At 46.1% G+C, this 13783-nt stretch overlaps 1 protein-coding gene across 1 annotated transcript in view; it reads left to right on the top strand.

Moving 5' to 3' along the window:
- Nucleotides 1-521: 521 nt before the first annotated feature.
- The window catches only part of cacna1ia (calcium voltage-gated channel subunit alpha1 Ia), a 35465-nt gene continuing 22203 nt past the window's right edge, over nt 522-13783 (top strand). The window contains exons 1-8 of the mRNA XM_061303933.1: nt 522-844; nt 3919-4052; nt 6527-6624; nt 7992-8151; nt 10898-11246; nt 11325-11417; nt 12670-12997; nt 13072-13448. Coding sequence (XP_061159917.1) covers nt 677-844; nt 3919-4052; nt 6527-6624; nt 7992-8151; nt 10898-11246; nt 11325-11417; nt 12670-12997; nt 13072-13448 — 1707 coding nt within the window. The 5' untranslated portion in view covers nt 522-676. The remainder of the gene's footprint in view (nt 845-3918; nt 4053-6526; nt 6625-7991; nt 8152-10897; nt 11247-11324; nt 11418-12669; nt 12998-13071; nt 13449-13783) is intronic.

Genomic DNA, 13783 nt, shown 5'->3' with positions numbered 1-13783 from the left:
AACTGCTTCTTTTATCGCAACCTGCCGAAGCACTTTTCAGTGGAAAAAGAAATGAAACACACCCAGCTACTAAATTGGTTCATGCACCATTGCACCCTATTTTATTATTGTGATGATTAGAATAGCTTCTCCCTACCTCCCTCCCTCCCTCCGGCTCGCCGACATCAAATTGAAGCTCTTTGGTTACCTGAATGCACAACGGGCCACAAAAAAGAAATGACAACACCAAGTGGGGATATTTTGTTAAAAGGGGAGACATGGAGTGTTTGCTGCTTGGAAAGCGTTGAAGAAAAATAGAAGCCAAAAAGGAGTCTTTGATAAAAATCTGTATTGACAGCGAACAGCAGGCGTACAAATTGTCGGTGACGGGACGGGGAGCTCTATAAGGTGATGAAGACAATATGTTACGCTAACAGGTGAGCCATCTCGGTAAATAATTGAAGACGAGAGATTTCTCGTCTCTTCCTTTCATTTCTTGCTGGTGTCACTCTGCTTTAGTTTCTTGCCAACATGAGAAGAGCCTGACATGAGCAGACATTCACGCCTGTGCTGGAATCAGTTGGTTGTCATGTGAGTCAGCCGCCCGGGGTCTCAATCTGGGGAGGAGGGGCGAGGGTCAATATGACGAAGGACCTCAAATGGGTGTTTTGTCATCTGTTGCTGGGTATAAAGGCCCATGGAGTTGAAGATGTCTAAAAGTTGTCCCATCCTTAACTCCTTTTTTCTTGATACATGGTTCGAGAGGATCAGCATCATGGTCATCTTGCTCAACTGCGTGACGCTGGGAATGTACCAACCTTGCGAGAACATCGACTGCACCTCAGACCGCTGTCAAATCCTCCAGGTAAGGCGGCCATCTTAATAGCAAGTGCTAGCCGTTCAAATTTCAGTAAGGACAAAATGATTCTGTTTTTTTTTTTTCTGCAAACTAGGCAGGTACGATTGCGTTTGACTGCGAACGTCTTCACGTTGAATTATACTTTGCTGCTTTGGTGATCCATCTTCCTGCTTTAAGCCTGTGTGTCTTCCAACTTCCTGCACAATAGCGCCTTTGCCTTTTTCTGCCCTTTGTTTCTCTAACAAGCCTTTTGTTTCCCCAAACAAGCCTTTTGTTTCCCCAAGACGTTGGGGTGCCTCTTTTTGTGGCTAATAACAACGGCAGAAGATTTTGCTGACAATGCTTGTGTGGTTCAGAATAAGCCTTGCCCTCGCAAGCTACTTCTAGGAAACAAACTCACGACTTTAGCAAAGTATTGATTGTCCTTAACCAACATATGAGTCGCTTGTTATACGCTCAGAGGGGTACTTGATGATCATTTTTCCATTCAGGCTCCAAATCTTTTTTATTTTCTTATTTAAATGACTACCGTAATTTTCGGACTACAAGTCGCACCGGAGTATAAGTCGCACCAGCCATGAAATGCCCCAAAAAGTATGAAAAAAACCGCGACTTACAGTCCGAAAATTACGGTACTTGAGGGGAAAGTATTTTTCAGTTTTTCAAAGGTTTTTAAATGTTCCTCTTAAGCAGTCAAAGGTCTTCTCATGCTTTCTCTGTTTACATGAGTGTATGTTGTCACTTCATTGGAAAGCGGATTTAACGCCTGATGATTTGTTTTTGGGCCCTTTTTTCTGCTCCTATTTGCACGCGAGTGTGAAATCCCTCCTCCGATTCCTCTCGACTGTAACTCGTTTGCGTACGGCCCCATGCAATATATCTCGGTGTTTCACCATCAAAATGCGAGTGACCTACTTAGCACATGGTCTCCTTCCATTCCCAAATAGAAGCATATGAGGTAGCTTCCGCAGCAGCTCGCGTTCCACATCATGAAAGGGCCCTTGACACGTAACACCCTCGCTCTCTTTACAAATCATGTTGATGATTAAACCTGATAGGCTGACTGAAAAAGAAGCGAGCGCCGGTGACAAATAGCGACGATGAATTCATTTCGCCGGCGCAACGCAGCCAGTGTTGAATTACACGTGAGGCTGGCGGGTTGCATTATTTATCAAAACATCATTTAAACAGCTTATGAGACTCGTCCTCTCGTCGAGAATCGAATCTGGAAGCTCTGCTGATGTCTGACTGCCGTCGTTTGATTGTATCCCGTTCTAGTGCCGGACGCAAAAGTAGAAAGTCTATTATACCCTGGAGAAGTCCTGTAGGGTCCAATTTGATTGGATTTTAGGTGTGATGTATTTCATTTGCATCCAGAGAAAAGGTACTTGACATCCTGGTGGCTTCTATGATGACAAACTTTTACAGGTGTCTGTTTGTAGAGGAGGAAGGACACCTTGTTGACAAATTGACTGCCGGCCAGTATAAAATCAGTCGGCCTCCAGCCTTGTTTGGTAGTTTGGTGAGCATCTGGCGGTCGTGCTGCTGCCGCCGCCGCCGCCGCCACCGCCACCAGACAAGAGCAACTGAAACTCCAAATGCTCTAAATTGAGATGACGACTGAAATAATTGATGAAGACATTTTTGGACGGAAGAGCAAACGGTCAAAAAATCAAATAAACAAACTCCAATTCCTCATCCATTACAGACCCAACTTGAAATTGTTTGTGAGTACTGAGAGAGCAAACATTTTCTCCACATGAAGCATCTAACTAGCGGATGCGTCCGCTTTTCTCTCATCTGTGTTGTGCGTCCCGCTGTGGGCTAGCATTGATGCTTTTTGTATGTCATTTATCTTCTGCCTGAAACCTTCCAAAGGTAATAAACGTAAACTATTTGTGGGAAATGCTTTTCCCATTGCAGCATGTGTATTGGCCCGCCCCATTTGTTGAGCCCACCAACTCAATTCTTGACGCATCGGTGCTGCTTTCGAGCGACGCTCACTCAGTCTGCCCCATAGTTTGCCTCTTTTTGGGGCTTAAACGATGATGGAAGCAGCCAGCTATTGAGAAAGAAGGTTCAAACTGGCACCATCCGAGTGCTAATGTCACCAGAGATGTGCTTACTCAAGCAAACTTTACTGCTGGCATTGGGTCACTTACAGAATAGCGCCCTTGTAATCTGAGCAATTCATTTTTTTGTTTTAACCAAACGTCAGGATGAAACTTTTATGCCCTGACCGGTCATGTTACAATTGCAAATTTCTCGTAGGTGAGTGAGTACATGATTGTTTTTTTTGGTCAAGTCAGAAAACAATCCTTGCAGGGATATACTGCCACACATAAAAAAAAAAGAAAAAAAACTAATAAGATATTTATCAAAGACTGGGTTTGTGTTTGGATGCCACACAGCCTGGGAATTGAATAAAAAAACAAAAAAGAAACTGTCATCTTCAAAAAGCCAAATAGTTGGCATATCCCGCAGCCTGCTGGCTACGACTGCTTCCGCTTCTCAAATAGAGATTCCCTTGAATGACTTACAGTATTAGTAAGGCTGCAAAACAGTCATACAGCTCAAAGCCTTCCATTTTTTTTTCATCCCCCTCCAATAATAACAATAGAGGGCTAAGTTGGTGGTGCACAGTATAATAACAAGTGGAAATTGAATCGCACGCTATACTCCTTACTGCTTTTTTTTCTTCATATTTTCAAATCACATATTGTCATTTGTGGGTTGTTATATTGAGCAGTTAACAATCAGCGGTGTTTAAAAGACAGTCGGGCGGAAAAAAATAAAATAAAAATACCCTATAAGGCGTGAAATGGCCTTAAAATTGCCTTTTCAAGGTGGAAAATTGCTCACGGATGGTTTTGAGACCTTTGAATTGAAAAAGGGTCAAAAGTGAGTCAAAACACTTTTCCCCTTGACCTAGAAAATGTCTTGCAAGACTTAGTCTGCAAAACACAGACAACACAGGCACATCTTTTGTAGAACAACTGAAAGGTCTTCACCTTTTTTGCACCATATTCACTTCTTTTCTCCAAAATGCGATTCTATTTTTCTTTCTTTCTTTCTCCCAGGCCTTCGATGCCTTCATCTATATCTTTTTTGCACTGGAGATGGTGGTGAAGATGGTGGCTCTTGGAATCTTTGGTCGTCACTGTTATTTGGGAGATACTTGGAACAGGCTGGACTTCTTCATTGTCATGGCAGGGTAAGCTAAACCGTGCACGGTTCCTCTCCATTCCCAAATCTATTCCATATATTGTTGTTTTTTTTTAAGTAAGACTAGCCCTGCCTGTCATTTGGAAATAACAATGTAAAATGATGCCCTTTCCAGTGTGACCCCAAATATGCGTGCACGAAAATGTGTCAGAGTAGCATAAGTTAGCATATGTTAGCATGACTGATTAATGGCGGTTAAACACCAGACAAGGTAGTGTGAGGCAACTTGAAGGAACATTAGTCTTCATTTGAATTGCAACAGTTTATTTTGTGCGGATTCCAAATTGCCCCAAAGTGTTTTTGTCTGTAGTTACAGCAAATTACTCAGCAAAATGATTGAGTTGCTCCATTAGTCTGTCGGGTTGGACCTGGCTTTCTTTTCTTTGGGGAGAGTTTGCGCTGTTGTACAACTGCACAGCCTTTCGATTAGCATCCGGCCTAATTACTGAGGGCAGGTTACTTACCTGTGGGGCCGGCCGGGCCAAATCTCGGTCGGCCGTCTGCTATTAGCTCTTTTTCCTCGGGGTTACCGCCTCACGCTCCTGCCGTATTCTTTTTTTTTTTTCTTTCGTCTAATACACTATACACATAAAAGATGTTTTATATCCCGAGCTCCCACACTCGCCCCGTTCAATAACCTGAGAAATGAGACTTACTTCAGACCTCCAAATCTTGGGGAATACATTGAGGTTCGCACTTTATTTTCTCAGGTAGCAAGTATGTTTCATGCAAATGATGCAGGAGAAGCGCTTTGTTCACCGATCAACTTGGATGGAAACGTTGAAGCGAGCACATTGCTAATTTGACAATTAAATCCCCGCAGCTTTGACATTTTGCGTCTTAAGGGCTTCTTCTCGGCTGTCAAAGCCGTATCTCCTGCCTGGGTCTTCTCCACTGTAGCTTTCTCCCGAGGCTTTTTTTTCTTTCCTACCGTTATGAACATACACACGCTATTCAATAAAAGGCACGAACACCGACGCCGGAGGCTCGCCGCTAATTACTTTTTCAAACGTTGTGGCCCGATACAGCATGACACACCTTAGACACACACACACATGAGGACTGTAGATTGTGACACTGTGGCAGAGCCGCAAAACTTAATTAAGCCAATTGGAAGCCAGTTGCAGCGGGATCATATTTTATTATATTTGGGTCGGCCAGTTTGTTGTTTTGTCCTTATTGGAGTCTACATTCAGTTAGTTGAGCACGGATATGATTTGATTTGAGGTGGGTAGGAAAAGGTTGGCCCCAAAACACACGTTAGCTCTTGTTTAGCGGCTGACATTTCCGTCGAGCTGCAGTGTCACATGCGGCGGAACATTTCAGCGCGACGCTGGGACGTGAATGTCGACACACTCTCACAGGGAGTACTTAAAATACTAATCATGAAGTTTTACTGCATGGGACAATCAAAGAGCTAAAAAAAAAAGCATTGTCAAAAATGATTTTGATTGGATTTGCTCAATTGCATTTCATCAGGCGGTTGCACAAAACAAAATTGTTACATTTTTAAGTCGACTATAGCTCTACTTTAAAACATGTATTTGGAGCCAAAGGATATTTTGCGTAACCACTCGATGAAGTAAAATTGTGAGTCATTATTGAGGCAGACGAAGTATTTAGGTCAATGGGAAACTTTTACCTGAAGATGGAATTAATACATAAAAAAGATAAGCAGTTAAAGTAGTCCAACATTGTCTGCATTGCTCAAGGTAAACTAAACTTGACTCCCCAGACCCAAATCTCAAGTACCCCAAAATATTCCCTGAAGAAAATGCGGAGCAGCACCAGCCCAAATGTTATGTGGTCCCTTGGCTGGCTGGAGGATACAATTAGTAGCTTGAGCTGCTGCCTGTCGGCCGTGGGCTCCAACACTTCAACCCTGCTTGCAGCCGCGTCAGCTGCTGTCAACTCGATGAGTCAACGCTGAAGTGAAAATTGCACAAGCAGGTTGCTGTGTATCCTCCATGATATTAGCTCGAGTGTCGGCGAGATGATGATGCTGCTGATGCTGTGGAGTGGGGTGGCAGAGGGATGATGATGATGATGCTGCTGCTGCTGCTGCTGTGGATTCAAGTGGAGTAGTCATTCACTGGTTGAAATGAAGCTAAAAAAAGCATTCCTGAAATCCACAGCCGTGTTTCAAACATGCTGCGAAAGCTTGCTAACAGATGCCAGCCTCTAAGTGAGCCGCAGGATCCTGCAGGCAACATTTGGAATATGAAGTCATCCTTTTTTTTTTTCCCCCTCTCTCCCTCCTCTTCACCTCTCTATCATGTAATTGCCTGTGGACTGCTTCTCATATCCAACACTGGCTGGACAGGTGAGATTAGATCAAAAGGATGACCAGTGATGCTGAAACCCAAGCGGGGGATTTTTGGTCCACCTGGAGCGGCGCTTTTGTCTGTTTGACATACTTTGACAACAAGAAGATTAAAAGTGTGCTTGATTGTCTATCTACAGCATGGTGGAATACTCTCTGGACCTGCAGAACATCAACCTGTCAGCCATTAGGACGGTGCGAGTTCTTCGTCCCCTGAAAGCCATCAACAGAGTGCCAAGTGAGGCCATTTTTTTTGTGTATGGTGCTAATTTAACGATGAACCTAGTCTGTATCTTGATGAAAATGCATTTATCGAAAATCACAAATCTCACAAGCCTCACCAAATCAAATGCTTTGATGGACTAAGTCGTCTATTTTCATCTAAAACTTTGAGACGGCTAGATTTTATGATGCGCCTTGTTGCAATTATCAATTTAATGATCTACGATCAAAATGATACTTTTCATTAAAATCAAACTCTTCTCTCTGCTCTCAAACCACAGCGGGCTCAACTGTCAATCAAATGCAATGCACGCGACCAGCTAGTTCCCGAGCTAACCGATGTAGCAATACGTAGAATATTGCTGTTTGTTCCGAGTGACCCCGCGCGTAATTACTTTGCCGCGACCCGATTCCGTCCTCTATCCGTGACCCCATTAGAGGTGAGGAAGCGGGATGGCTTCACACAATTTGTTCCTCGTTTTCCTGGCTCGCTGTGCTTGTGTGCAACCTCACGCACCTCAATTTCTTACTCCCCCTGACAAATTGTCCCATAATAGTCCCTCGCAGTGAACTGGCAAGTTCAGTGGATGGGAAGTAGGTACAGTACCGCCGGCCCGCCTGCAACCTTGGTGGCACTGAGGGGAGGAAGGACACCTAGAAAGTGTAATGTGTTTCTTCAAAAATGTTTCGCTTTACATTTTCCCCCCTTTTCTTTCTTTCTTTCTTTTTCTTGTTTCAATTGGCGCCGTTCCTTCGGGCCATGCGTCATTCTCCTTCACCGTCTCTCAATCTCACCCTCTCCTCACCCAATTAGGACTAATGGAACTTCGGTCTAATGACAAGGCCCCTTGGGAACGAACACATTTCGACTTGCCGCTAGCTGCCGACACACACACACACACACACACACACACACACACACACACACTTGCACATGCAGACTCATACACAAGCAACACTTTGCATAGGGAAAACAGTGTGTGACAGTTTGAAACATTATTGTCACGCCGTATGTTATTTACAACACGTCTGACCAAATTTTAGCCTTAAAAAGGCGGCGCTCTCTACTTTGTGACCAAAGTGCAGGCGTCGTGTGTAAATGGTGTCAACTTGTGAGTCATTCCGGCGCCATTGTCTCATTTGTCAGCTTCTCACCTGCCTGCCGTCACTCACGGCGAATCGACGGGCGCTCGCGTCGCTGACACATTAGCCTACCGTCGAGCCGTTACTCACTCATCACAGCACGGCCCTGAAAAACACAAACACGCATTCGTCAAAGACAACAGAAGTGATTGCAAATTTCAATCGCTGCTCCCATATTTAAAGGTGACGTTGATTTTGACCTCCAATGACCTTTGGATTGCGTTTCTTCCCTCACGCCAGGTATGCGTATCCTGGTGAACCTGCTGCTGGACACTCTCCCCATGCTGGGCAACGTTCTCCTCCTCTGCTTCTTTGTGTTCTTCATCTTCGGGATCATCGGCGTGCAGCTGTGGGCGGGGCTTCTTCGGAACCGCTGTTACCTGGAGGAGAACTTCACCCTGTGAGCTGATCTCTGTTTTGTAAAGCGTCACCGCTTTCTCCTTGCGCCGGCCTTCCAGGAATAGGATTAGTTTGCCGCCGCATGCTTCTATCGTCCCACCACGCCACGCCTGTGTCACAGTGACATTCACCTTGTGCGTGTGAAGGTTTGATGACGTGAAATTCATTCTGGCTTCTTTTTTTTCCCATGCTGTGCTGGCACAACAAAAACAAAAGCACATTGTCCATGCCGCTTTGTTTCTTCTGCGCTAATGCTGATACAGCGAGCGCTAATGACACTTGTAATAATCAGACGGGGAAGCGGATTTGTACCCGCCCGCCCGTCTGCTTGGTCCTCTTAAAGCTAAGTGCTGAAATTGACTGAAGTGAAACCTCTTCAGTAACTTAATGAGCTAACTTGATCCAGTGCATTTTTGGTTGCGCTTCATTTGACTCAAGAGGCTTTGGAGCTTTCTTTTTTGCCTTATTCTTCTTGTCCGGTAGTTAGTTTTTATTTTTCTTTCTCGCACGCATTTGCTGACCAGTGCGGGCTTTTCGATTTTATGAGACGGACGCGTTATTAGCGTCGGAGAAGTGTAATTTTGCATGGAATTGAAACCTGCAGGGGAGCGAGAGTGTGCGTGCGCTTGAGTGCTTAATTAGAAAGGTGCTAGTGAGTTAGCACTTGAACGCCATTATGCTAAGTAAAGAGCTAATGTTGCATCCCTGAGAGGCACCAATGGAGCGTCGCAGTCAAGTACAGCAATCACTTTGCCGTCTGACACCGTCTGACACCTTCTGTCCCTTGGCCTTAACGCCTTCCGCTCTGCGCTCCTTCCTTAGCTCTCCGAATATTCTTCTTTTTTATTATTATTCTCACTAATATGCCTTCCATGAGAAAAATAATGATCACTTCTAATGATTGAATTCCATTTCCAAGCCAAAGTCTGGCGGCTGTGTGTACTGCATGTCCTCGGATCAACTTTGGCCAAGTGTTCCTTGTCGTTTTCGGAAATTTGACAGCTGCTACTCCTTGATCCTTCTCTGCAGCTCGCTCTCCATCAGCAGGTGTGTCCTCAGCGTGATGGCATACTTTTGTCAGGGCCACGCTGCGCAATGCAGACTCACCAGCGTGGGCGGGCAACAGACTTCATTCATGCTCTCGTACTTTGACGGTGGCTTCTCTTCTCTCTGTTTTCCTTTTGTTCTCCAGTCCCAGTCTCATTAACGCCATGGCGCATGTTGCGTCGGTGCTGCAAAACACTTTTGAGGACAATTGTCATTGCTTGGTAAGGACTGTGAGGCCATGCACGGGCTGTTGTTAACAACCGCTCGCTCGGGCTCCAGTTGTGATGCAACGGGCACGCTTGAAATTGGCGCAGCCGCCGGTGCAGTAAACGCATGGGCGCTCGTGTAGGCGTGCACACCCTTGGGCACCTATTCATAGCGCGTAGAATTGCTGGCTCTTTGCCTCTCAGCCAGCCTCTCTTCAAGCACACCAAAAAAAAAGGGAGAGAGGAAGAAACGCATCAAACCTCAGTCCCCCTATTTTTTTGACCGTGAATTTTGAGTTTATTCTGAAACGACATCAGGAAAAGGTGGAAGGAGCTCGAGGTGTCGGCCGTACGACGGCTCCTGGAAATGACCTCCTTCCTTGAAGTGAGGGTGATAAAGGGCAGAAGAAAAAGAGCTATTTTAGTATGCGCCCATTTAAAGTGGCACTAAATGGGAAATAGTGGCGATAATAGTGCACCGCAATCATTTTGGAGTTGGGATGCAAGGAGCAGCTAAAGACACTCACTGCCTGGCTGCTTGTAGAAGCTTGTCAATGGGCGAGGGGATGGCTAATCTGTTTTTCCGTTGATTTCATGCTCGGGCACACACACTTGCGTCGTATCATATTCACTTTCCGCATGACTTAGTTTACGTGATGACACGTCCCTTGTCTGCTGCTTAAACAAAGCCATCTAGAATTGTCATTTGATTTATTAGCTGAGCATTTTTTTGATGGCTAATATTTCTGGTAGCAGAATATCTCTTCATAGAGCTGATTTGAAGTATGTGTAAGAGTTCCCATTTGACATTCCAAAGCTGCTTATTAGAATCACATTTGATCTGAAAGGGTGATGTGGGATTATGTCGCTGTTCCAACGGCGGTCAAATGAGGTCCTCTGGTGCGGTGGAAGGAAGCACAGCAGCATTTGAGTAGTTTTGCTCTTTCTGACAAAGCCGTCATTGTATCCAATCAACAATCCTCTTTTTTGCTCAAACATGGCCAGACAGAAGGTCACACCATCATGAATCTGCATAATTGTTAACAGATCCATTCAGATCCTGCTTTTTTTTTCTTTTTTTTGAAGGCGATTTTCCGACATAGTTTCAGCAAAGCTGATTTTTTTTCTTCTGTTTATTATGCTGCTGCATGATTGAGTGGCACTGCAAGGCCAATGAAGACACTTGTTAGTCCCATCCGGGTCATCCAGTACTCGAGGTATTCTGCCGAGCTGACCTCAGCAGGCCGCTTTCTCTTCAGGCCCTTTTGTCATGTAGTGACCCGACACGTGATGCCTTACCTGTATTGCGCACTTGTCAGCATGCTTTTGTTTTGCTTTGCGTCATCAGCTTTCGATCTACTTTGCAAGTCAGGCTGTTTTCCCTCTTTCTGTCTCTCACCCATTTGACAGAAAATGGTATTTTATTTCGAGCTCTAAAAATGAAATGATGATTTCCAATTCAAATGAATTGCTTCCCTCGCTTTGCTCTGTCAGCTCTTCAGGAATGAGCCCGCCACCTCCGTACTACCGAGCCGAGGAGGATGACGAGCGGCCCTTCATCTGCTCGCTGGCATCCGACAACGGCATCATGTCATGCTCGGACGTTCCCGCCAGGCGACAAGGCGGCCAGACGTGCTGCCTGGACAAGGAAGACGCGCTCCACAGACAAGCTTTGGGTCTCAACCCCGAGCCCATGGGGAACGGCAGCGGCGCCGGGGATGCCGTGGCCCTGTGCGTTAACTGGCACCAGTATTACACCCGCTGCCACACGGGAAGCAGCAACCCCCACAAAGGCGCCATCAACTTTGACAACATTGTCTATGCCTGGATTGTCATTTTCCAGGTATTTTTTTCTTTTTCGGTAACCCACTCTATTTACTTTTTCGTTTCCGACTTTGATCCTTCTGATGTTTCCTCATAGGTGATCACTCTGGAAGGCTGGGTGGAGATCATGTATTACGTCATGGATGCCCACTCCTTCTACAACTTCATCTACTTCATCTTACTCATCATAGTAAGCATTGGGATGCATGTGGAGTCCGGTCGGTCGCTCGCTCTCAAATACATTTCTTTGTTTGTTATCAAAGTGTTTTCTGTTGGGACTTGAGTGCCGCCATCCATATTATTGTTTTGTTGATCTGACATTGCGTTAATGAAGCTCGAAAAGACTCGGCACAGAGTGTGCTACAGCCTTTAATAGTTTTAGCTGACACAAACACAAGACTTTCTTTTTTTTTATTAGGAATCAGGTGAAATCCTCTTGTAGTATATTATTCAATAATGAATGGAAGATTGGAGCGTCTTTAATTGTTCATCGTGACCACCGATGGGCCAATTAAATGCCAAGTTTAATTTAAGAGAGATATACGCATAATTTCGATCAATTCCTGGGTGTCTTCATAACATATATTTCAAGAAAAGAACCCCCAAAGCATCCGTCTTCAAGATAAAGGTAAATGAATGGCTGCAAGTCATTTGAACCTGCTGCTGACAAGGTGGCCATTATTAGGAAGTGAGTGTGGAACTTTGCCCATAAATGCATGTGACAGCAGCTGCACCAAAGCGCACAGACAATCAGCTGAGAACAAAAGCTGCCATCTTAATTTGTCCTCGTCTGTGTGTGTGTGTTCATTGCATGCATAATGCAGCGATCCTCTGAATGCTGATAGTGGACTGCCCTCTCTAATTATGCAGAAAGCCGTCTGTGATCTGATCAAATACGCGGCACACACACACACACACACACACACACACACACACACACACGTGGCTGGAAGGGAATCAAAGCGCCACACACCTGCAGAACTGTTTGACCCACAGGCCACAGATGTCTCTTGCCTCACACGCACACACACGAAGCTCCCTTCCGGTGTTTTTTTTTTTTTACCTTCTCCCACATCTGGTTTGGACAGACTAAATGAAGGAATACCTTTTTTTTTTTTGGTAGCAACTATGTTAAGGGAGATTAAGGTGAAATGGGAAGACGGACCAACTCCAACTTGCGCTTTGGGCATGTGTTGGCTTCGTCTGTCTGCTCCGATCAGCCTCGCTTTGGTGGAAAGTCTCCCCCGGAAGAGCTTCAGCTCGCGTGCTAACATTGCTACAGGCAAATCCATGTACTTCATACGTAGCAGTCAGAGTGTGAAAACAAGTCGGTCTTTATTTCCGCACCAAACGCTTTGTTTGGCCTGAATACGTAGCTGTCAAATTGGGTTTTCTCCTCTGTGTTGAAAGTCAGATTTATTTTTCTGTGTTTGCCAACGCAGATCGGTTCTTTCTTCATGATCAACCTTTGCCTGGTGGTCATCGCCACTCAATTTTCCGAGACCAAGCAGCGGGAGCACCAGCTGATGCAGGAGCAGAGGGCCCAGTGCCTATCCTCGTCCACGCTGGCCAGCATGGCCGAGCCGGGCGATTGCTACGAGGAAATCTTCCAGCTGGTCTGCCACGTCCTCCGCAAGGCCAGGAGGAGATCGGCGGCTCTCTACTACACGCTGAGGGGCAAGCCCCCGCCTGCTGGCGGAGGCAGGGGCAACAGGCGGACAGGTGGACTCAATCAGAACGGGGAGAGGCATCACTCCAGGCATCCCAAATGTAACGTGTCAACCTCGTCTGGTGCAAATCATTCCAGCCGGCCGTCTACCAACATCTAACGTCTGCCTCCGCAGTAACCCGGTGTCCGCATCAAAGCAAGCAAGAGCACGAGTTCCACCCGCTGGACAACTCCATCAGCCTGGCCGTGCCTCAGAGTCCGCACGACTGCCCCATGTGCGCTTTAGCGCCGGAAGAAGGCCCGAGGACGGCGGGAGACGGCGCCGGCGGAGAGGACGACGAGGGCGACGCCGTGGAGGAGACGGACAAGGACGAGAAGCGCTTGGAGGGTGCCGGGAAAAAGAAAAGGAGCTGTTTGGGTCGCTGTAAGGACGTGTGGGATGAAATGAGGAGAAAACTGCGGGGCATCGTGGAGAGCAAGTATTTCAGCAGGGGCATTATGATTGCTATTCTCATCAACACCATCAGTATGGGCATCGAACATCACAATCAGGTAAGACCTTTTCTCCATTGGTCAAATGATTATTCCAATGAATGAAGCCCAGCAGATATCAGTATGTGCACAAGCCAAGTTTGGTTTTCCAAACCATTTCCAACGGCATCACTGCTAACGAAGATCAAGCCATATAAAATCCACTTGAGCGTGCGTGTCGCCGCCGGGATGCTTTCCCGACAGAGGTGCGAACATTTAGCCCGCTGGCATTTAACATTGGCCGTGCTTCTGACAGCCACTCCTGTCAGCTCACGTGACGGAGAAAGCTGCCAAGCAAACACATGGCTATCAAACTCCAGGCCCGGCCGGGGAGCAGATACGATCGTTTGATGTGG

Source organism: Syngnathus typhle, linkage group LG17, assembly GCF_033458585.1.
Source record: "Syngnathus typhle isolate RoL2023-S1 ecotype Sweden linkage group LG17, RoL_Styp_1.0, whole genome shotgun sequence".
Taxonomy (NCBI): Eukaryota; Metazoa; Chordata; class Actinopteri; order Syngnathiformes; family Syngnathidae; genus Syngnathus; species Syngnathus typhle.
The sequence above is the reverse complement of the archived record's forward strand: the minus strand, read 5'-3'. Positions and strand labels throughout refer to the sequence as shown.